The 22,598-nt window shown below is 47.0% G+C and overlaps 3 protein-coding genes across 4 annotated transcripts; 1 reads left to right on the top strand and 2 right to left on the bottom strand.

Moving 5' to 3' along the window:
• Positions 1-2,264: 2,264 nt before the first annotated feature.
• TOR1B (torsin family 1 member B) lies at positions 2,265-9,055 on the top strand. 2 transcript variants are annotated; one of them, XM_014278364.3, is made up of 5 exons: positions 2,265-2,478; positions 4,255-4,520; positions 5,818-5,993; positions 6,997-7,124; positions 7,527-9,055. In XM_014278364.3, exons 1-5 carry the CDS (start codon positions 2,454-2,456, stop codon positions 7,799-7,801), a joined length of 870 nt encoding a protein of 289 aa, XP_014133839.2. In that variant the 5' UTR covers positions 2,265-2,453; the 3' UTR covers positions 7,802-9,055. The 2 variants fall into 2 exon arrangements, with proteins under 2 accessions (XP_014133839.2, XP_055577025.1); XM_055721050.1 differs by lacking the exon at positions 2,265-2,478 and adding an exon at positions 3,731-3,943.
• Positions 9,056-10,721: 1,666 nt separating this feature from the next.
• Positions 10,722-16,552, bottom strand: LOC102057684 (torsin-1A). Its single transcript, XM_055721086.1, has 5 exons — positions 16,301-16,552; positions 15,786-16,051; positions 13,922-14,097; positions 13,707-13,834; positions 10,722-12,771 (listed from the first exon to the last, which is right to left on the bottom strand). The coding sequence occupies exons 1-5, from the start codon at positions 16,512-16,514 to the stop codon at positions 12,521-12,523; spliced, it is 1,035 nt and encodes a 344-aa protein (XP_055577061.1). The 5' UTR covers positions 16,515-16,552; the 3' UTR covers positions 10,722-12,520.
• Positions 16,553-17,601: 1,049 nt separating this feature from the next.
• C9H9orf78 (chromosome 9 C9orf78 homolog) lies at positions 17,602-22,575 on the bottom strand. Its single transcript, XM_055721062.1, has 9 exons — positions 22,444-22,575; positions 21,638-21,697; positions 20,969-21,020; positions 20,685-20,755; positions 20,389-20,466; positions 19,749-19,946; positions 19,138-19,274; positions 18,324-18,422; positions 17,602-17,900 (listed from the first exon to the last, which is right to left on the bottom strand). Exons 1-9 carry the CDS (start codon positions 22,524-22,526, stop codon positions 17,809-17,811), a joined length of 870 nt encoding a protein of 289 aa, XP_055577037.1. The 5' UTR covers positions 22,527-22,575; the 3' UTR covers positions 17,602-17,808.
• Positions 22,576-22,598: the final 23 nt, after the last annotated feature.

Genomic DNA, 22,598 nt, shown 5'->3' on the forward strand with positions numbered 1-22,598 from the left:
ATGATAGGATGTCAGTTCTGTGCCTAGGGCACAGGAGAACATTGAGACAGAAGAACAATGTGCTCATCAGCACAACACAACAGGCAACAAGATACTGCACTGTGGACTGTGTGTTGCAGTGTCTGTGCTCCACTTGGAGCTTCCAGACAGCTGTTCAAGGAAATTGCCATCAATGTCAGTCTCACCACCACTATTAGACATCTCAACCATGTCCAGGCCCAGCTTGAACCCATTTAACTTGTAAGGGATAATGAGATAACAGCATGACATGTTGCAGCTGAAGGTTATTTAAACACCCATCTGGTACCTGTTAGGCAGCATACATCCTATTGTTGTATAGGAAATATATGCTGCCTCTCTCCCACATAGAAAGGAGAAGATCTATAGATGTGTCCCATGTTACTCCTTCTTTTTGCATAGATGAGGTAATTCTCCTTTTCTTTGATGTTTCTAGCACATCACTTTGTGTTTTCTGTCTGTGTTTTGGGAGATGCTATCCTTTCCAGGCTGGTGAGACCCTGTGAAAGGACACATAACCACACTGAAAAATTTACCAGGGGACACCTCATTGCCCTCTTCAGACATCAGTCAGAAGATGCTTTGCACCATCCAGGTTTGAAAGGGTGAACCATAAATCATGAAACTGATTCACCCTTTGCAAGACACAACTTGGCACTATACTTTATCCCAGAGACATTTGGGGGTAACAGTCCATTTTGGCGCTCAAGGGACCACACTGTTTCTACGGAGGAATGGTGAAACATCTGCTGAAGCCTGTGAGGCAAGCAATGCAACCTGCTTGCACCTTTAATTCCAATGTAAAGACAAGAAAATCTGCAGATGCCAGCTGAACAGCTTCATTCCTTTATTCAAACTCTCCTTTGTAAGAGGATGACTTTGGCTGTTCTCAGTCCCCTGCTAGAATTGTCTCTGAGCCTCCTGCTCTCTGTGAACCCTCAGCAGCTATGAGGGCCAGGCTGCACGGTATCCCAAGAAATCACGTTTCATAACGCAAGTGGTCAGCTCTGCTGATTTATATTCCCCTTCTGTTTTTCTGAGGCACGACTTAGTTTTCTGCAAAAATTGTTCCAGCTTGTAAATCCTGGGCTAAAACCTGTGTCTGACACCCCCCCTGGTGTTCAGCACAGACCAATGCAGAGGGCCGGTGCATCAAGAAAACAGGGTGGACTGGAAAACTCCCAGCATTTTTCAGCGGTATTAAACCACCTTTGTAAAACGATCATTTGAATTGTTTCCAGGAGAGCTCTGACAGAGTCCAGGAAACATGGAAACCCTCATATGCCACTGCCAGTTCCTTCCTCTGGCCTCTATGCAGCCTCCGAGTTTCCCAATGGAGGGCTCACAGCCAGCAAGCCCGGCTCCTCAGGTGTTAGCTCCTTGGTGGGCAACACTGGGGCTTTGAGGACACCCCTCTGTAGGTAAGTCATCTGGGCAAACTGCCTTGGAATGACGAGCCAAGAGTCTAAGCTGTGCCCACCTCAAGACTCGACAGCAGCTGACAGCAAGGACTCCCTCAGCACAGGACGCAACGGGACTCTCCTCAGGTGCTCAGTAGTCAGCAGCACAGGGCACTCCTTTCAAGGAGGACATAAAATCTTGAGCATCTGTTTCAAATACTAAATAATGTTGCTCAGTGTTTTTCCAACCAGACTTTGAAAATAAAATGAGAATTACCTAAAGGTTTTTTTCACCTTTTTTTCGTTTACCAAAAAAAAAAAAAAAAAAGTGCTGAGAAAATGAAAGCTGCTTCAGTCTCTGTCCTTCTCCTTACACTTTTTTGGCAGGGGGTGTGTGTGTGTGATGAATATCTACTCTGAGAGCTTGGTTTTAATAAAGCAGCTTTCTGACATCTTCACTTCTGTGAGTTCTGTGAGCTTCAAACACTCCTACAGAAATCTTTGGGCTCTGTGATGCTAGGTGTACAACCCACCCTGAACCAAGCCCAAAACAAGCATTGTTATGTTCTTGGTTAATCACCAGACCAATTAGCACCTTGGTTAAGATGCAGTGATGTTCCAGTCCTGCTGCCCTCAGAGCTGGGATTGTTCCGATGAAACTCTTACCCTACCCGTGGGGCAATACCTTGTTCACAGCACTTTCAGTTCTCGAGGAGTGTGATAAGTCTGTTAACTCATTAACACCTCCAGCCTACAGGAGACTTGGCTTCCATCCTCTTGAACAGCCTCTGGCCCCTCGCTCCAGGAAGTTATTCTGCAGTTTCTGGTTTGCTTTCCTTTCCTGCTGAGCCAGGCTGGCTTTTAGTTCCTACCATGAAGCTCCTGAATGCTGCTGTATTCTTTATTCTTGTGCTCGCTTTGACACCAGCTTTGGACCCTCTCAGCACTTCAGCCTTTATGAGGAGTGCTGATGTCACCTGGCAGCTCCTCTGCCCTCACTCCTGACTCAAGCACAGTCTCCTGGAGGGCTGCAATATGAACGACATGCTGAACTTCTCAGGTAAGGCAGTGGCAAGGGCACCTTGAGCCAAGTTATCAATGGGACCAGCTGGTGGTAAGGACTTCCTTTTCAATGCCAGCTTCCTTTGGGGTGGTTGTGGAACCCATGGTGGCTCTAGAGGGCAAAGTCTGTACTAACACAATGCTGCTTATCCCACAAGGGGGTTGTGTACCCTGCTTCTCATGGCACTACTGGAGCATCTTCCTTGCTAGCGTCTTGGTTTATATTGGCAAAGGCAGGCAACATTCCGGAGGTGAATTCAAGGCTAAGAGCTAATGAAATAATCCCACATCTTCTTGAGATGGACACCCCCCAGTGGTATCCCACACCCCAGCCTGTAATACATCTCAAACGAGCAGCAGTTAGTGGTAGGTCTAGATTCAAAACATGCTGCTTCACTTCCCTGAGACAAGCAGGCTGACAATCCTCAGCAACTGGGGAAGAAAGCACTGTTTCACCCTGCCTGCTGGGAGCTAGTGCATGGTCTGAAAAAGAGCTACACAACCTTTTAACCATAAACTCCTGATCCTGCCACCTGGAAATCCCCTTCCCTTTATCATGGGATTGCAAATATTGCTTCATTTCAGAGCTGGGATGCAGATTTCGAAACAAATCCTCAACTCCTGGAGACCCGTGTGCCACCAGGTACTTCAGTATGTCACTTCCTACCAGCTCTGGATTCGGCTGCTTGCAAACAGGCTGTTTTCTAGTACTTGAGCCCCTGAAACACTTTTGAAAGAGATCTTGATACAGCAACAGAAGCACGTTTTCCTATAAATGCAAGATATGCTAGATGCCACAAACAGTTGACAAGCATTTAGCACATGCCGTGAACAAGCCCGCAAATACATTAGATCCCATCGCAGGACTTTACAGAAGGCAGCAGCCACACCGCCACTGGGACCTTTGCCTGTCGTACCAACCGCTTGTTTCCCATCAACGCCACCGAGTCTGATTCACCGCGCCGGCCGCGGCGGCCCCAGGAACGGCACGCGCGGCGGGGGAGGGCGGGGCGGGGCGAGGCGGGGGAGGGGCGGGACCGGGCCCAGCAGGCCGCGCCCCCCCGCCCCGTCGCACCTCGCTGCCCGAAGCTCTGAATGTGTCACGCCGCGCCCGCAGCGCCATCTCCCCGCCCCCCCGGGACGTCACGGCCCACCGACGCCATCAGCAGGGCAGCGATGCCGCCCGTGCCCTTCACAAAGATGGGAGCGGCGGCTACGGGTGGGGCGGGCGCTGCCGGCGGCGGGCGGAAGCGGGCCGGGTGCGGAGCCGCGCGGAGCCGCCATGCTGCGGGCGGCCGGGGCGCTGTGGCTGCTGCTGCCGGGGCTGGCGGCGCTGGAGCCGCTCAGCGTGGGCCTGGCCATCGGCGTCGCCTCGGCCATCACCGGCTACCTGTCCCACCCCAGATTCTACTGCCGCTACGTGGAGTGCTGCCCCAGCGGCGGGCAGCGGCTCAACGCCACCGGTACGGTGGGGCCGAGGGGTCGCCGGGCCGCGCTGGGCGCCCAGCCCTGCCCTGGAACTTGGCCGGGGCAGCGGCCACGCCGAGCTCGTCTGCTGCGCGGCCACTGGCCGACACCCGTTGGTGGCCATGCCGAGCTCGCCCGGTGTGTGACCAGTGACCGACATCCATCAGTGGCCATGCCAAGCTCGCCTGGTGCATGGCCACTGACGGGCATCCATCGGTGGCCATACCAAGCTCGCCTGCCTGGTGTGTGGCCAGTGACTGACACCCGTTGGTGGCCATGCGATGCTGATCTCTCCCTCTCCTTACAGCGCTGAAGGCGCAGCTGGATGCCAAACTCTTTGGGCAGCACCTGGCGAAGGACGTTGTGTTGAAGGCGGTGACGGGCTTCAGCAACAACCCTAGCCCCAAGAAGCCGCTGATGCTCTCGCTCCATGGCTGGGCTGGCACTGGCAAGAACTTCCTCAGCCAGATCCTGGCGGAGCACATCCACCCTGCCGGCCTGCGCAGCAAGTTCGTCCATCTCTTCTTGGCCACTCTGCACTTCCCCCACCACGATGAGCTCAAGCTCTACAAGGTGAGGAGGTGCACAGGGTCATTCTGTTACTCCCTGTCCTGAGACCTCCTAGCAGAGGAGGTCGGCTGTTTGTGCTGCACATGTCCCTCAGATACCTGGCAGCTGGAGCTGTACAGCAATGTGTTTCCAAAACTGGTGTTTAAGAGAGAGGGAGGGGGAAATACATACGGAAGGTGAAAGAGAACGGCACCAGAAAGCCAATAAATCCATAGTGAGAGTAATTTCCTAGCGCTGTCCTCTCACTGGTGCCATCTGCTGATTTCTGCGGTGCTTGCTGTTGGGAAAGAACTCCGTCCTTGAAACTGCGTGTACTGGCTGGCTGCGATGGAGGTAACTTTCCCCATAGCAGCCCCTGCAGTGCCATGTGTTGCATTTGTGGCTGAAACACTGTTGGTAATGCACCAATGTTTTGATTGTTATGAAACAGTGCTTGCATAGTCTCAGAGCTTGCTTCCCGCCGCCCCCTCCCCCCCAACAAATAAATTGGGTGGGCAAGAGGCTGGGAGGAGATACAGCCAGAACAGCTGACCCCAGTTGTCCAAAGGGATATGCTGTCATGCTCAGCAATAAAAACTGGGGTAGAAGGAGGAAAAAGTGGGGGGGCATTAGCTTCTGAGGTGGTTGTGGCTCTAATGCTGCCTGGGTTTTGGCCTGCATGTGTCAGGGTGTGAGTGATTCCCTTTGCTTGTGTTTTCTCTCTTTCCATCACCTATCAAACTGTCTTTATCTTGAACCATTATTTTTCTCACTTTTATTCTTTGTCCTCTCTCCCTGCTCCTGCTGGGGTGCTTGGCTGCTGGCCAGGTCAACCCATCATGCACTGTGCAATGAGAAAGTGTGGCCTGCTTGAGAGATTTTTCAAGTGCCTTCATTACTCGACATTGGAGAATTCTGATCATCTTATTTTAATGTTTGAAGGTACCTAAAACTGATGTACCGATAGATGTGGTTTCCGTATGAAAGACAGAACACTGATGCTTTTAAAATAAACAGGAAGTTTTCCCTTCTTCAAGACTTCCCATCTTAGCTTGGGTTTTGTGTCTTATCCATACACTAAGCAGAAAGATTTAGGAAGTCTTCTCTGTGAGCAGGAAAATAATTCACATTTAAATTCAGTGTCACATGTCAAAAGGATCAGTCACAGAGTTTATGGTCCTCTCTTCAGGAAAAAGTATAACCAGTGAGTATGAGATGCTGACATTTGAAAGGGTGTCCCTAGGGTCTGTCACATACAAGCATCTTGCAGTACATCCCAAAGAGACCTAGTTTTTCAGTGTTTTTCGACCTCTTATTCCAGGAGCAACTGCAGAACTGGATTCGGGGCAACGTCAGTGCCTGTCCTCACTCTGTCTTCATTTTTGATGAGATGGACAAAATGCATCCAGGTCTTATTGATGCCATCAAGCCATTCTTAGACTATTATGAGCAAGTTGATGGAGTGTCCTACAGGAAAGCCATCTTCATCTTCCTCAGGTCTGTAGCACCTATTTCAGTCATTTTGAGTTACTAAGATAAATCTGTGTTTATGATGATAATGATGTTCCTAAGGGACCTCATTCAAAAAACAGCAGAAGAACCACTCTGGAGTGAAGACCCTCTCTATAAAGACAGAGGGGAGCACTGTGAGCTCTTGTGTGACCTGTGGCTGTAGCGGAGCAGGTCTGATGCCATCCGGCAGACCACTGCAGTGGGCTGGGCTCACGAGCCTGGCCCAGAGCACAGATGGTGGTGGGGAAGTTATCTGGGATGGGTGCACTGCGTACTGGGTCTGGCTGGCATGGAGTTAACCATCCTCACAGCAGTCAGTTTGGTGCTATGTTCAGGATTTGTGGCTAAAACAGTGTTGATAACACACCAATGTTTTGTCTGTTTCTGGATGGTGCTTGCAAAGCCTCAAGGCTTTCTCTTTTTCCCATGCTGTTCCCAGCAAGTAGGCTGGGGTGGGCAAGAGGATGGCAGGACAAACAGCTGGGACAGCTGACCTGAACTGGCCAAGAGAGCATTCAAGACCTTGTCATGTCGTGCTCAACAATAAAAACTGGGGTAGCGAAAGAAGGGAGGATTTCAGCTTCCAAGGTGATGGTTCTTCAGAGACTGCCTGGACATTAGTCTTACTGTGGGGGTGGTGAGTGATTTTCTTAGCCTTCCTTGAGGTTTTTGTCTCCTCTTTTCATTACCTATTAAACTGTCTTTATATTGACCCACAAGTCTTTTCACTTTTGTTCTTCCTATTTTCTCCGTCAGTTCCGCTGAGGTGGGAGAGGATAAGCAAGCTCTGCGTAGGTGCTTGGCTGCTGGCTGGTGTCAACCCACCACACACTGATGGCTATTTAAAACACTGGAGACTTTCCCTAAATTTTGGCTTGCAGGATGCTGTTGACATCAAGAAGATAGCAATACATGTAACTGGCTAAAAAAGAAATTCTGGCTCAGTTGTGTTTGTATTCACTACTGGCCTTTTTTCTTTTATGAATAGCAATGCAGGTGGTGACTTAATTAATAAAGCGGCTCTGGACTTCTGGACAAATGGAAAGCGCAGGGAAGACATTCAGCTGAAAGACCTGGAGCCCATGCTATCTGTAGGAGTCTTCAATAACAAGAATAGTAAGTTGCTTTCCCCAGAAAATAGGAAATTCACTTTACTTTGTACCACAGGGTTCATCTCTGCAATCTGTACTGCAGCTTACCTTGACCCTGCCCTGCTTCTGTGCCTCACCTTCCTACAGTGCCCTGGCCCCATGCCCTTCTGTCCCTTCACTTTAGTGTCATGCCATCACAAGAGAATTTTCAGCACAGATCTTGCTCTGTGTGCCACTGATGGGTAGCAGTGGCAACTGGGGGGTACCATCAGTCTGATCCATCCAGCTAACTGGCATGCTGTTCTTCCCTGGGCAGTGGTTGAGACAAACCCCTTTGGGAATTCAGTCTGGCCTGTGGTCCTACCTTATGCAGGCTCAAGTGTAGAGAAATTCCTGCCTATGATTGTTCCTCCCCCAACTCCTCTAGGTGGACTGTGGCACAGCAGCCTCGTTGACAGGAACCTCGTTGACTACTTTGTCCCCTTCCTGCCCCTGGAGCACAAGCACGTGAAGATGTGTGTCAGGGCTGAAATGATATCCCGTGGCTATGCTGTCGATGAGAAGGTTGTTCAAGCAGTGGCTGATGAGATGACATTCTTCCCAAAAGAGCAGAAAATCTACTCTGATAAAGGCTGCAAGACTGTACAGGCTAAGCTGGATATTCACGAAGACATGATGAGAGATACAAAAGCCAAGGGTTAATTGCCCCTCAGGTCTCCAAAGCACTTTCAGAGCTTTTGGGAATCTGTGTATTTGCACTGAAGCATTTTTTACTATTGCAGGGAGTATGGTGAAAATACTAGTGAGATGAATACTAGTGAGCTGTGTGGGCTTTTTAACTTTTTTTTTTTTTTAAGTTAACATCCCACTGTGCATCTCTAAACTGACTGGTATCCAAATGCATCCAAATGGTATCCAAAACTCTAGGTCTTCCTAAGCAGATGGACCCATCTGAGGCATATGACTATCACAACATGCTAGGCCAGTCTCCTGTTCTTAATCAGAACAGTCTCTCATGAGGATTTGACTGTTAGAGCTTCTCAGGCTAATCTGTGTGCAGGCTCCCAGGCCTGAAGTCTGCAAGATCTTTAGTAGTCCCTCCCAGCTACACCCAAGAGTCTAGGACTGGGTAATGCTACTCTCGCCTTGCTTGGAAGACATTTTCATGGCAGAAAGTTATTTTTAGTAGTGTATTTTTATACTGAAGTGTAAGCAGCAGTAATACAAAGCTCTTCCTAGAGTGCCACAGAGAAGGCAGTATGGGAAATGGGAGCAATCAACAATCCCACACCTTCTAGGCAAGTATGTTTTATAATAGCTTTTAACGTTAAATAATGGCTGTGTGGAAAGGTGAGCAATAGGAAGCTGCGAAGGATTTGAGTTAACCTTCACCCACTGGTAAGGCTGAGGTTTAAAACTGTTGCAAGCTTTAACTCTTTTGTACTCCATCACTTGCGGATCAGATAGCGTACTGCAAGACAGAAGTGCCTATCATTTAGTTGATTGTAGTGTGTTTTTTAAACTGCTGTGAGGGATTGGGCTGTTTTTGTGCTGCAGCATCCATTCCCTCACTTGTACTTAAACTTGCTTTAACATGTGATACAAACTTACAGGTCTCAACACTTACTACATTAATTCAAATTACAACAGAGATCTTAGCATTTATGTTAAAGTCTTAATTAAAAAGTGTCAATTACCTTTTACAGCCCCATCTGGATTTTGTCAAATGTTGGCAAACTGTTCATGCTGATGCAATCTCCAGAGCCAAATGTTAGCTAGCCATTAACCTTGGGACATTGGACGGCTGCTTTTCATGTTTTCCCTGTTAACTGACTTACTTGTAGGTATATACGCTGCATCCGGTTTCAGTTACTTCAAATATGAAATACTCGTGCAATTTCAAAACACTAAATACTGCTACCATACTGCAGTTGGAATAAATCTCAAATAATTTTTCTCTTTTGGTTTAATCATTTTCAGCTGTAGGAAAGCACTAATTTATGCAGTTTTCAATTGGCTCTACCACAGCTTTCTGTTAAGCTTCCTTTATTCTTAAAAATTTGTTCGTAACAATTGATAAGCAGGTTAAATAGCCTCTTGATATTAAAACATGTTGAGTCATCCAACAGCACAGTAAGGAATTCAGCAGTTAAATACACCTCAGTAGAAACAAACACCTGTGAATAAGCTTTAAAGTCTCTGCCTGCCCTGCTTCATGGTTATTAGTGGGTATCTCTGACCACACTGCCAGGCACTGCAGGACAAGTAGGCCTCACGTTGCCTGTTTAGCCATTCCTCTGTGCACTGTGTCTGGAGAGCTGTCATTCAAGGCAGCACTTCACCTTTTCTTTAGGTAGCAACAGCTTTCATCGTATCTCTGTGGGCCAGAGCACCTGCAGCCTGTCTAGCACTGAAAGCAAGCCAGCGCGTAACGGCCGAATTCAAGGGAGGTGCAGCTGCTGGCATCAACTCACACCTCACTGAACAGTCAGGTGTCCACGCTTGTGCACCATGGATTGTGCTATAATGATGCACAAGGAAACTAATTAACAAAGCATATATGGAAGTGTAAGCGGTCTCACTCATCAGGACTTTGTACTATGCCTGTGCTACTCTGCACACATGGCAGCTTGGCTGGTTGGCCCAGGGCATCAGGCAGACACATCTCTAGAGCTACGCTGCCTCTTTCTGTCAAGAGAAGAGCACTTTGCTGTATTTTAACCATAACCTCTCATTTTATAAGCACAGCATCAGATCTTGGAACATTCCCTGCAGGAAAAGGGTTGAATTGAAACAGCAGTTGCTTGTACTGGACTTTGGTAAGAACAAAATTCAGTCTCGGTGACTACTCAGCTACTTTCACCTGGCCCATGGACTGTTTCTCTAGGGATCAGACATTTCCCCCCCATTGGACATTTTCCTTTAACTTGTCTGATCCAGTTTTAAGTGGCCTGTTAAAAAGAGTAATGGCCAAAGTTACCCAGTCACAGCAAGAAAGAGAAGGTGAGGACCTCAGCTTTGAAACCATACAGCCTAAAGGGGAGGAATAATGACAGGACTGCAAGGATCAAATGTGGGAATTTCAGGCACACTTACTTCTTTTACCCAGATGGAGGTCTCCTAGCCAGGTGTCATGAAAATTAACTCTATCCCAGCCAAAACCCAGCATATCGGGTCTGCTTTCAAGAACAAAACAGATACTAAACAGAGGCACTCCCCACCCTTTGAACATCATTACTACACCCTCTAGAGCAGGGGTCCTCAAACTATGGCCCGCGGGCCAGATACGGCCCCCCAGGATCCTCGGTCCAGCCCCCGGTATTTACAGACACACACACCCCCCGCGGGGGTTGGGGGGGGTGGAAACCAAGCAGCCGCAGATGACTGCCTGCCACTTCATTGGCGCCGGCCTGCTGGTTAAAAAGTTTGAGGACCCCTGGTCTAGAGGAAGCTTCCATCCACCCTAAGCCATCTAGGGCTATGATACAATGAACTACTTGCTACGAATCTGTATCAAATCAAGTTATCAATGCTGCAATGGCACACAAAGCAGAACTATTTAAGGCTGGAGACCCACAATACTGCTTGGTTGAACTGTTTCTTTTGATAAGAAGGAACCAGATAGTAGTAAAAGTTTATTGTTTCCACGTCTTCTTTTTTCCATTAGCCAGTCATTTGCTATAATCAGGTCAAACACACAGATAAATACCCAAGTTCAAAGCACACATTTGTTGACAAACACTGGGACTGACAATTTGCATATTACAACTTCAGAGCAAAACTGGACAGCTGGGAGTCTTACTGGCCGTTTTTTTCTCCCCTTACGGAGAAAACTTCAAGATGCTGCCACTGAAAGTGTGGATGGCTTCAATCAGAGCCTGTAAGGTGTTCAGTCAGTGGTTATCACAGTGGGAGGAGGAGATGAGAAGGGTTTTAACTAGTCTCTAGAAGACAAGTTCATTCTTATGATACTGTTGAGCACATATGCATCTAGAAAGTCTGCCTCTACAAAAACCATGCGAGTGCATTTAGCACCAATGGTCTAGCAGTGCAGTTTCTACTGCAAACTTCATTTGTTTCTCTTTCAGCAGGTAGCAAAGAGTCACATCTCCCATATCTATTCCCTTTGAACTCAAGAAAGGAGATACTGGTATTCAAGCACAGCTGAACACCTCACGCAGAACCTCAGTATGCTCTTCCTCAACAAGTAGCAAGTTTGTACAAAATTAACATCAAATCACTCAATGCAAAGAACACCAGAAGTTAGCTAAGAAACACACTTCCAATGAGAAAAGTTTATTTTGAATAGAAACTGGAGTGAAAAAAAGCCTCTGCAGTGCTCGCATTCAGAAACAAGTCTAACACTCTTTGCAGTAACTTCCATTGACAGATTTAACTTTTTTTTTTTTTACCAAATGCCTTTAGATCCATCTTCATCCCTGCCTCAGAGGCACACAGTATTGTGAGAAGATGAAAATGGGAAAACCCTGCAAGCCAGCCCCCGAATTCTACATGTAGGTGAAGAGGAGAAACCTCTTTTCCTTGGTGTAAAATTTAACCTGTACATGTTTCCTATTAGGTTACACCCATTCCATGAGGCTGACTCACCAGACAGCACACCTGAGCACACTCTCCCTCCCGAGATCACTCCTGGGAGAGCATGCTGTGGGCAACTGCATACTTAAAACCACCCAAAAAAGGAACCAACTACATGGATGTGGCAGTCAAGGACTTCAACTCACTTCCCTGTAATATGAAGTCCACTCCTCTGAACACTGTTGACACCAAAGAGTTTCATATTCTTGGTTTGACATGCAGAAGACCAAATTATACAACTGTTTCGAGAAAGATAATGGTACTGCATGATGTTGGATAGAAGACTCAGAATTTTTTTTTAATTACAGAATCCCCCCTTATCTTTACCAGAGCCAAGCTGTTCAAGGGAAAAAGACACATATTCTGCTTTTAATGCAGTTACAGGATTATTCCCACACAAGCCCAATGAAGGCTTTCACAGACATAGGAACTTTGATTAAAATTCTCAATATTGTCTAGGGATCATCCACATCAAACCAAAATCCAATTAAAATTGGGTCATAGTCTCAGTCCTTATGTACATGCCAACTGCCTGCCAATGGGTTCTGATGATCGACACATGATCCGAGAGGAGTCCTTGGCACTGTCAGACAGAGACCCCCGCATTCACAATGTGGTTTGTTCTTACTTGACAACACAAGGCTGAAGTACCTGGGAGTTGTGACTAGTGACAGAATAAAAATGCAGAGGCACTGCTGCTTATTTACACACCAGTTTTAAAATAATGTTCCTTCCTTTAAAAAGTGCTTAAAAATGAAATGTCCTGGGTTTGCCACTTTGTGATTAAGTTAAATTTGCTTCTTTGCAGGTTGTAGCAATAAAGTGTTAGAAGTCATAGTAATAATCCAGCTTTGCATCCACAGTTTTACATCCTTTATCTGAATAAATTCTCTCCTCTCTGGGGAAATAGGTCATCTCGTCAGCTATTCTGGTTAAAATGTCTTCATCCACAGCATAGCCACGTGATTCAATCTCAACCCTAACACACATCTTCACATGTTTGTATTCCAGAGGCAGGAAAGGAACAAAGTAGTCAATGAGATTTCTATCAATCAAGGTGCTGTGCCAAAATCCACCTACAAAGGGAAAGAGAAGGGTTTGTTACTACTCCTCTAGTTAACACTACTATGGGTTGAATGGGAACAAGAGGCATATCATAGCCCTCTGCTACCTACCAGTAAGAATTCACCTGTGTTTTTAGGGCCCTATAATGCACAAGTCAGTCCAAATACAAGCCCCTTCTCTTGGCACTTTCTGCATAAGTTTTGGACAGACACATAAATGTGGTCCATTGGAGCGGAATGACTGAATGCATTTAAGCATGGCTCCCCAGGTGCTAGTCTCATATATTCCCCTCTCTCAACTAGGCAAGAACAGATTTTCTATCTCACACCAGCTCTCTTGGCCCAGCTTCCTTGCTCATTTTTTTGGACCTTGCATCTCACGTTTCTAAAAAACTACAGTAATGATAATTATAATGCACAATTATGTTAAAACCCCTTTTCACCAGGAGTCCTGCGTGAGCAAACCTAGGAAGCACTGGACTGCCCACAGCAGGGCTGGCACGTCTGCTTGTTGCTCCTAAATAGCTGCCTGAAGGCTTTTAACAGACAGAGATATAGGCTAAGTGGGTTGGGGGCCAAGGAGGTGGCTTCCCCATAATAAAACATTTTATTGGTTAAAGGTTTTTCAGCTACCGCAATATCTAGCCTTACTGTCAGGATTTCTGTTTGCTTTCCCTTTAGCCCATTAGTATGTCAATAAATGCATAGTGTAGACTTCCCCCAACACGTGCAATCCAACAGACAGCAAACCCACTGGTAGCCAAGGTGTACACATTTCATCTCTAAATGCTGAATGACTGTAGGCCCCAAAACTGCATTGTGGCTCCTGGCTAGTAAAAATCGGAGGCCACATCAAGTAGAAAACATAGCTGTAAAAATGCAACAAAATGCAGCCCATCCCTTTGTGGAAATTTTACTACCTCAAAAACAATCGCAGTTTTACTCACTGTTTTTGTTATTGAAAACAGACACAGACAATGCATTTTGGATATCTGTGAGCTGTATATCTTCCCTTGTCCTCCCATTTCTCCAGAAGTCTAGTGCCACCTCTGTTATCTTTTCAGCTCCTGCATTGCTAAATAAAGGAAAAAGATTATAGCTCAAGGTAGTTTTGAAAGGCTTTGAGTGTACAGAACAACAAACCTGAGAAGCCTCCTCTTACCTGAGGAATATGAAGATGGCTTGTCGGTAAGACAAGCCATCCAGAAGCTCATAGTAGTCCAAGAATGGCTTAATGGAGTCAATGAGTCCTGCATGCATTTTATCCATTTCATCAAATATGAAGAGTGATCTGGGACAGATGCTCACATTTCCCCGAATCCACGACTGCAACTGATCCTGAGTGGCACACAAATAAAAGATGCTGAAAAGGTTTGTGTTGAAAAGTCAGAAAATAGCACTTCTGCTTAATGACCTTTGTCCTGAAAGAGTGATTTTAATGGTGTCATTTTAATAGCTTTGGCTTCTTGACTAAAACATGGTTAAAAGCTGTAAATAAAACCTTTTACCAAAATCTCGTGCTGGTTCTGAAAAATTTAAAGACACCAAGAGACAGGATGGGACAAGCAGAAAATCTCCTCATGAGAAAGATATTCCTGTAAACATAACAAAAATGAAAGTGCACAGTAGGACAAGGGATGGGTACTACCAAGGAACAGCAACAAAAAGCAAAGCCCTGACAAGAGGATTAGACCAAAGTACTGCCAAAAGTAAACATCCTTAGGTGTCAAAGCTACAAACAGTACCAAATTTGCTACCTGAGCAGCACCAGAAATTGCACCTGCAGTCACTGGCAGAAGCAGAAACAGAATTCAGTTCTCACCCCGTGCTTTAATAATTCAGCAGTTAAAAGAAGACAATTACAAGCCCTTCTTAAATACAGTATTGTTCAGAAGGGCTAACAGATTCTTCCACTTAAGTTAAATTTAAGATCAATAAATGAAGTAACGAGGGGCGGGGGAGGGGTTGATCTGCTGGCCAATGAAAGAGAAGTAACTGTTCTGACCATTTCCAATGATTCATCATTTTTATATTCACTGTTACTTAGCCCCGAACTGCAGAGGCAGCACAGGAGTGGCATCAGGTGTATTGTGGGTAAGAAGCAATGGTTTCTCCTACTGCCTTGGGCAGCAAGTTTCCCAAACAAATTCACCTCAAATCAAAAAAGGATTAATTTTACTTTAAAACAACTCAGTTGCAAGAAGGAGAAAAGTAAGCTCTAAAAGAGGAAAGAGGCATTTCCTCTATTTAGAAATCAGGTTTGTAGACCATCCTGTTCCCATTTTTAACATATACAAACTGAATATAAACATTCAGTACTACAAGACAGTGGTTCTCATTCAAATTCTGCTGTTAACAAAGTCAGAACAAAAAAACTCGCAGAAAACATGCATCTGGGCTACCGCTCCACATGATAACCACCAGCCTACAGAACTGTGCTGACACTTAACAAACTGACAGATCAATTCTGAACACATTTATCTGTACCTTTCTGACAACAGAGTATTTTGTGATTTTATTTTACGGCTGGGAAATGGATGCACAGAAAAAACTAAATTACCTGCTCAGTGTGCATTAAAACTGGCAACTACACCCATGCCTCAGAGAGCAAGCTTCAGCTTGCCATGGTACCTGACACACTTGGAAGTCACTGGCTGGTTCCCCAGAGTCATGAACCATTAGTTTTTTGCAGCACCCACTAGCATACCACCTAACCACAGAAATCTGATGAATTGCAGCACCTGCTTACCCTTAAGTCAGTCACATCTCTTAAGCAAAGTGTTGTATGAAAATTAACCATTATTGTTCGTCCCTAAAGAGAGGCTCAACACATGCAAACAACTTTGGACTCATGGGAAACCCATGTTGATGGATGTTAGGATTTACAAGATTCCAAAGATGGCACAGGCTATATTTCACTGCATAAAATAACATCTAGGTTTCTAGTACTGATCAAGCCATAGCATTTGCAATTCACTGCAACAGAGCCGTGTCCCACTGCCACAGGTTCCATAGCACACTCTTACCTTGTAGAGATTGATGCTGTGAGCGTGAGGAAAATGTAAAGTTGCCACAAACTGATGGACATATTTACTTTTCAGACCTCTTTTATAAATGCTTTCTGCAACTATCTTACTGACAAAGTTTTTGCCTGTTCCAGTCCACCCGTGCAAGGACAGCGCAAGAGGCTTTTTGGTGTTGGTGTTGTTCAAGAAGCCCTTCACAGCCTTGACAACCACCTTGTTCACTAGGTGCTGCCCGAACAGCCTCCTGTCCAAGTTCTCCTGCAGAGCTGGAGAGAGAGACCCCACCGTCAGCAGCGACCGGCACGGGGTCGCACCGCCTGCTGCCCCCCTCCGAGGGCCCAGCACCCGCCCCGGCACAAAGGCTGACAGGCCCAGGCCAGGGGGCGAAGGGCCGGGCTGCAGCAGTGCCCCACGGGGAGGCCCCACGGGCCCGGCCCGGCTCCCGGGGCCTCTGCACCCCCAACCGCCCTCCTGCCACCTCCATAACGCCTCCTGAGCCCGCCCCGGCCCCGCACCGGCAGCGGCGCGCTGGTCCTGCCGCTGGAGACAGCACTCCCTGAAGTAGCAGTAGAGGCGCGGGTAGGAGATGAAGCCGGTGAGGGCCGAGGCGGCGGCGCCCGCGATCGCTAGCCCCAGGCTGATAGGCTCCACGGCGCTCACGGGCCTGAGGAGCAGCAGCAGCAGCACCAGCCCCCAGGCCACCCGCAGCGTGCCCCGCCGCAGCTTCATAGCCCGCCCGGCTCTGCCGCCGCACCGCCCCGCCGCCCCCGCTTCCGCCCCGCAACGCCGCTTCCGCCGCCGCCATCTTGGGTGCGGGCAGAGGCGGGGCTGGCACGGAGGGCGGCGCTGCGGGACGGCCCCGCGCGGCGCGCCTGGGAGCCCTGCCTTCAGGCTCGGACGTTGTATGCGCGGTGCCGCGCTTGCTGCTACGCAGGGGGGATGCCATCCCCGACCTGCAAGGGGGCACAGGCTCAGAGACTTTTCTTTTTTAATTAATTAAAAAAAAAAAAAAAAAAAAAAAAGAGAGAGAGAGTAAAATCTGGGGCTCTCTCACCCCTCCCTGGAGTTTCCACTCCTGAGTGACCAGACATAGGTGCCTGCACAGCCATGGGACACCCTGGCCCTCATTACCACCAGCACCTGGAAACTGTTGATGTGTGTCCCAGAAGAAAAAATATCATTTAAAATCCCTCAAAACCACTTTTACTATTTTCAAGTTCCAAGCCCTCCTTCAAGCGCCCGCACATCACACCTCCAGGGAAGACATGGCCAACACCGGTGGTGGGGCCTCTGCCATCGGGACCTGGTCATAAGAGCTGAGAATGAGACTTTCCTCCAGTAGTTACAACCTGATCCAATGTTCTTCTTCGCAGCCAAAATAAATTGCAGTAAACTGCTACAGAATAAGTCTACAGGGAGAAAAAGATACAAACCAACACGGCACATGACAGCAAAGACCCAGTGACAGTTTATGCTGTTTCTCGTGCTGATAGCAGACCCAGTGAGGCAGCAGCAGGCGCAGCTCTGCAGCACTGGCCAGCCGGGTGCCGGAACTGCAGCACTGAACATGCTGCTGCAGCATTACTATACAGCAAAGACCCTTGGGAACAAACAAGAAGTCCCTTACAAAGTTACATTCAAGCAAACAGGCTTTAAACCTTCCCTTTATATTTGCAAGGCAAACAGCACTGCTGCTTTTAAAGGATCTTTTTTTTTTTTTTTTTCATATTTATGATGGTTAAAGAACGTTAAAAGCAACTTTGTCTTCTTGCCAAAAGAATGCCAACCATGAAAGCTCACATTTTTATAAATGAAGTTTTATAACTGAAAATATACAAGATTTTATTGACCGAAGAGTTCACAATCACCTGCAAACAGATTCACTACAAGATCACAAGGACAGCTTTGTAGGCTAACACCAGCACGTGAAGGTAGCAACTCTCCCCAACTTCACTTCAGGTCACTGACACAAAATCCTTTATTAGCGGAAAATGAGAATTGCAAAGACTTCAGTCCATGTTCATCAGTATCGCCTATTCATCTTCTTGAATTTCTCATAGTGATAATCATCTGTTGCTTTTTCATTGAGTGGACGTTTGCGATTTGGAGGAGACCCTTCAAAAGAAAGGTGAGGAAATACTATTTCCCTGTCCTTCCACAGGAGACGCTTCCTTAACTCCACCACTTCCCTTATACAGCCCCTCGCTATGTAAAATGCTATTGCTTTACCCGTCAGTGCTCCCCAGGGGTGCAACCCTTGCTATTCCAGCTTTCATCAAACCCTTGCCAGCCTGCTTTGGCAACATGTTTCAGTTGTGACCTTTGCTACTCCACCCTTGGGCATCTCTAAAGACATCCTCCATTGCGAGGGCTTCGGGTGTGACCTGACCTAGTAGCAGCACATCAAGTGTAACAGCCCCTCATGAACTTCAGACTGCCCTGTTTCCTCACTATCTCAGGAGCCAGATCATTTTTCAGTGTGAGACCCCTGAGGAGTTTCAGTGCCTCTCCTTACAACATTTCAGGTGAGGAACTTACGCTCGGGTTCTGGCCTCTCTGTATCCCCCACTCTCAGCGGACGGGGCTTTGGCTCTTCTTTGTTCCTTCGCACTGGTGCATTTAGCTCCTCATGATAAACTGAAAGAGGGAAAACATCAGATAAGGCAGACAGATGCATTTCTATGGCATTTGTTACAACTGATCTTTAGCAGAAACAATAGAACCCCAGAACAAGCATTCTTGTAATTGGGTTCTGTGGAGAATCAATACACACAAGATGTGCTACTGAAATTTGCTGTATCCCAGTTCCATCAGAAGTGGCCCCGAGACTCTTCATTTCCTTCAGAATACACAAACCTGACTCCAAATCACCCCTGTAAGAATGGTCAGACACACAGAAGGCTGCCTTTCCCCCAGATGGCTGTGGTATGAGAAGCTCTCCTGGAAATTAATTCCTGTCTCTGCTGGTCTACTAAGGTATATGTATTCTTGACCACCTGTCTGCTTTGGCAGCCTACAGAATGGATTCTCTCAATTATAAACCATCATTTATCATAGCTGACAAGGCAGGCATTTCAAGCACGCACTCAAGACACAACTTAAAAAGTCTTGTAATTTATGAGGTAGTGTCAGCTGGGAGTTCAAGAGCAGAAAGTCCAGCTATGAGTAGTATGTCCCTCTCCTTTCTGACAGATGGAAGAAGATGACCAGACCAGGTGGGGTCTATATGAACATCCCAGAACAAAGAATCAGACAGCTGCTTGTCTAATTTCTCCTGCATCAGACCCTGTCCCAACTGTTTTCTTCAGCAGAGGGGGTCACGCCTGGGTCAGGAGAGCCATGCAAGACTTACATCTGTTGTGCTGGACATAGTTAACAGCCATGTTGGTGGGAACAAAGGAAGTTTCGCTGTCTTTCTTTTTGTTCTGCTGCTCTGCCAGCAGTTTGGCCTTGGCCTCTTCTGTTGAGATGATGTTTTTTATTTTTGCGCTAGAGGAAAAACAAAGAAAAAAGTACCGATTCATATTTTAAAAGGGTAGTAGGCATAGAAATGCTAAGTGGATTTCAGTGATAGCAATAGCGCTGCTATGGTATTTGATGTGTTTTTTGAGAGAAGGGGCAGTGCTACAGAAACCAATGTTTTGTTTCAAATGTAAAAAAGAAGCTTGCATCTTTAATGCACCCTCTTTCAGTGCAGGGCATAACAGATCCTCCAGAAAGCTGCGAGATTCAAATCACAAAAATTGAGCCTTTTCCCAGAAGCCATATGATGGAGCTGCACTGGAGCCCTACCACTGTGTAGAACATGCTGTGCTACATACCGTGCTGATCCAGAACAAGGCTCAATCCCATCACAGAGCCAAACGGGGCCTGTAGAACCCAACCATGCCACTGCTCTGCCAATCAACAGTTGCTCATCCTGGCAATTCAAGCCATAACCAACAGGTTCTGTGAACCACATACTCAATTCCCAGATCCACTTCAGGAATGCCGCTCAGCATCTGGTTGGACAGCATCTCCTCAGTCTTCTTGGCAGAGGAGACACGAATGTTCTCTGGCAGCTCGTACAGAGAGTCCTCAGCATTCTTAAGTTTCACCTTCTGCTCCTCACTCTCCACAATTCCCTTTCTCTTCTTCAGCTCAGTCTCAATGTACTTCATCCTAAACAGCAGCACACGAGGGACAGAGCATTTAATTCTGTTTTCTGTACTGAAAACTGCACACAGAAAACTGAGCACAGCTGCATCGCTGCCCCAATAGCTCAGAGAAAGGAAAGAATAATCTCTCCAAAACAGCTCAGCTAACATCAATTGCAAGAAGCAATTGTTCAAGAAGTTACAGGGTTCTCCAAGCTCTTTCACAACCAGCAGGGAAGGCTCCCACTAGTATTTAGTGCCAAGCTAGCTGGTGGGCACCTCCCATCTTTGTCCATGATAAAAAGCCTCACATCTGGCAGCTCAGAGGTGAAAGAGCAAGTGAAAGTTTCAGAGAGAACTGGGAAGATATTCTGGGACTACTCAGAATCCAAGACAAAAAAAAAAATAATCGTGAGGGGACACAAACCCCGAATTCAACATCACAGACACAATGCAGCACAACTTACATGTCAGCATCTTCATCCCGCCTGTTGGTTTCAGCTGAGAAGGAAGTTCCCAAGTTTAGATCTTCCTCTTCATTAATCCTGAAGGGAAACCACAATGTTTACTGTTTTAGGTTGTTTTATTTTGTTTGTTTTGGGTTTATTTTGGATTTTACAAATAATTTGACAAGTTAGGGTAACAGCAAGTAGCCAAACTGCATTATGTTAAACTCTTCAAAGCAACACAACTGATTATGTCACCACTAGCTCTCACTGAGTACTAGTTCAGGGAGAGATCTTCAGAGCTCATATGCACCAACCTGTCCTTGCCTCTTTCTTTCAGCTTCTTCATGTCCACCATTCCCCCAGATTTTATCTTAAATGGGTCATCCTGTAAAATAAGAAATAACAAGAAAGCCTGAAGCTTCCCTCTAGTTCAATGCTACTCTCTGAAATCTGGATAAAACCAGAAAACATTTCAGTATTGAGCTATGACATCAGTCCTATCCCAGGCCAGACTTGCATGGTGATCGGCTGGACCACACTGATGGTTACAGATTCATTACATCTTAGTGCCGAGGTGATGAAAGTGTCTAACACTTACCACAAGTGTTGCTTCTTCTTGCAGCTTCTCTCCCACAAGCAGAGCTACAGCGCTGGTCAAGCAGATAAAGTAACATTAAGCAGAAGGAAACATACCAACAAGACTGAATTTGTTTGTCGTTCTCTAAATCTAGCAGATTTACACACTGTATTAACATTAAATTGTCAAATCTTTCTAATCCCCCCACATAGATAGAGGAACTAGTACTGTTTTGGGGAGATGAGAAGGTGAGCCACCACAATAAAGAACAAAGTTCACTGCTGGTGCACATTTCAACTAGCTCATCAGCTAATCAATGCCACTAGTTGAGGGGAGAGAGGAAAATTAGGATGGAGTAGGTGTGAAAGTGTCCAATTTAAATCATGTGTGCAGAACAGAAGTAATTTGGTGAAAATCCATGCCGTGGTAAATCCCAATCTTGATCTTTTTCTTCATGGCTAGGATACAGACCAGACTTTGCTCACTTAAACTGACACTGCACACCTGTATCAAAGCCCCCCTCTTTTCCATCTCAGACTTTAATGTAGAAGCTCCTCTACCATGGTTTTGCCACTATCTGACATGTAACAGTTTCTACTGAAAGGAGGCACGTGACAAGAGAGAAATCTACTGTTATACTACACTGTCGGGCAAAACACAACTTCACATCCTTGGTGCCACATCCCTTACCTCACCCCATTGGGTCGCTTTCTGAGGCTCTGAACTTCTTTGGCTTCCTCAACTTTTAACCTAAAGAAAAAACATTTGACTTAGGACTTGATGCTTTGGCTATAATTAACTAACTTAATTTGATTTTCTGCAGTTAACACGGAACCTTCCAGACAGACTTTGCCCTGAACTCCTGCATATCATTGTCCTCTTCTGTGGTTACAGATTAGACAGATTATTTTCTATTCTCCTTTCTTTAAGCAATTCCATTTATTTAAGCAATCACAAGAAAATCCCCATGGCGTCTGCTGCATACGTCCCTTCAAGATGCCTTGCCTCCACTGAGGAAAGCACCACGCAAACGCTGAAAGGCTTTAATAAGAAGCCAATATGGAAAGAACGACCCAAAGATCACCACGCTTAGTTTGCTAAGGCCTCCAGACAATATCCTACCCACAATAAAACAGACGGTCACTGAGCAATACGGGTTCATGCCGGGCACCTTTACCACTCCGCCCCCCCCCCCCCCGCGCCCGGAGGGCTCCGCTCGGGCGGCGGCGCCAGGTGCGGCGGTGGGACGTCACACCGGCAGACAGCGTAAATCCGCAATGTGACGCCACGGCGCGGCGATGCAATGGTGTGACGCGACGAAGTCGTAGCAAAAGGATGCAACGGACGGCGTGACGCAACGCAATGCTGGAACGCTGAAGCATCACGTGACGAGATGACGACACGGCACGATGGCGCGACACGGGCGGACATAGCGCCGCCGGGCGAATGCGGGGCCGGGCACGCCCAGCCGGGCTCTCCGCCGGCTCCCGACCCACCTGACCTCCTCAGCGACCTGCTCGTCCTCCTCCTCCTCCTCGGAGTCCTCCCTCCGCCGGCGGAAGGACTTCTTGGCCGGCATGGCGTCGGCTGCTGCGCCGTCGCGACTCTGCCCCCCCGCCCCAGCCGCGCTGGGCGCGTCGCGCCGCGATGA

This window comes from Falco cherrug, chromosome 9 (assembly GCF_023634085.1).
Source record: "Falco cherrug isolate bFalChe1 chromosome 9, bFalChe1.pri, whole genome shotgun sequence".
NCBI lineage: Eukaryota > Metazoa > Chordata > Aves > Falconiformes > Falconidae > Falco > Falco cherrug.

What these genes read in the sequence shown, in the direction of transcription:
- TOR1B (XM_055721050.1), top strand. Translation starts at nt 3,763, where the DNA reads ATGCTGCGGGCGGCCGGGGCGCTGTGGCTGCTGCTGCCGGGGCTGGCG. An exon ending in GCAGCGGCTCAACGCCACCG is followed by an intron (nt 3,944 to 4,254) that starts GTACGGTGGGGC and finishes CTCTCCTTACAG; the next exon opens with CGCTGAAGGCGCAGCTGGAT. An exon ending in AGTCTTCAATAACAAGAATA is followed by an intron (nt 7,125 to 7,526) that starts GTAAGTTGCTTT and finishes CAACTCCTCTAG; the next exon opens with GTGGACTGTGGCACAGCAGC.
- LOC102057684 (XM_055721086.1), bottom strand. Translation starts at nt 16,514, where the DNA reads ATGAAGCTGCGGCGGGGCACGCTGCGGGTGGCCTGGGGGCTGGTGCTG. An exon ending in ACAGCATCAATCTCTACAAG is followed by an intron (nt 14,098 to 15,785) that starts GTAAGAGTGTGC and finishes TGTGCCACTCAG; the next exon opens with GATCAGTTGCAGTCGTGGAT. An exon ending in GCCATCTTCATATTCCTCAG is followed by an intron (nt 13,835 to 13,921) that starts GTAAGAGGAGGC and finishes TCCTTTATTTAG; the next exon opens with CAATGCAGGAGCTGAAAAGA.
- C9H9orf78 (XM_055721062.1), bottom strand. Translation starts at nt 22,526, where the DNA reads ATGCCGGCCAAGAAGTCCTTCCGCCGGCGGAGGGAGGACTCCGAGGAG. An exon ending in CGGGATGAAGATGCTGACAT is followed by an intron (nt 19,947 to 20,388) that starts GTAAGTTGTGCT and finishes GCTGCTGTTTAG; the next exon opens with GATGAAGTACATTGAGACTG. An exon ending in CTATGTCCAGCACAACAGAT is followed by an intron (nt 18,423 to 19,137) that starts GTAAGTCTTGCA and finishes TCCCTCTTTCAG; the next exon opens with TTTATCATGAGGAGCTAAAT.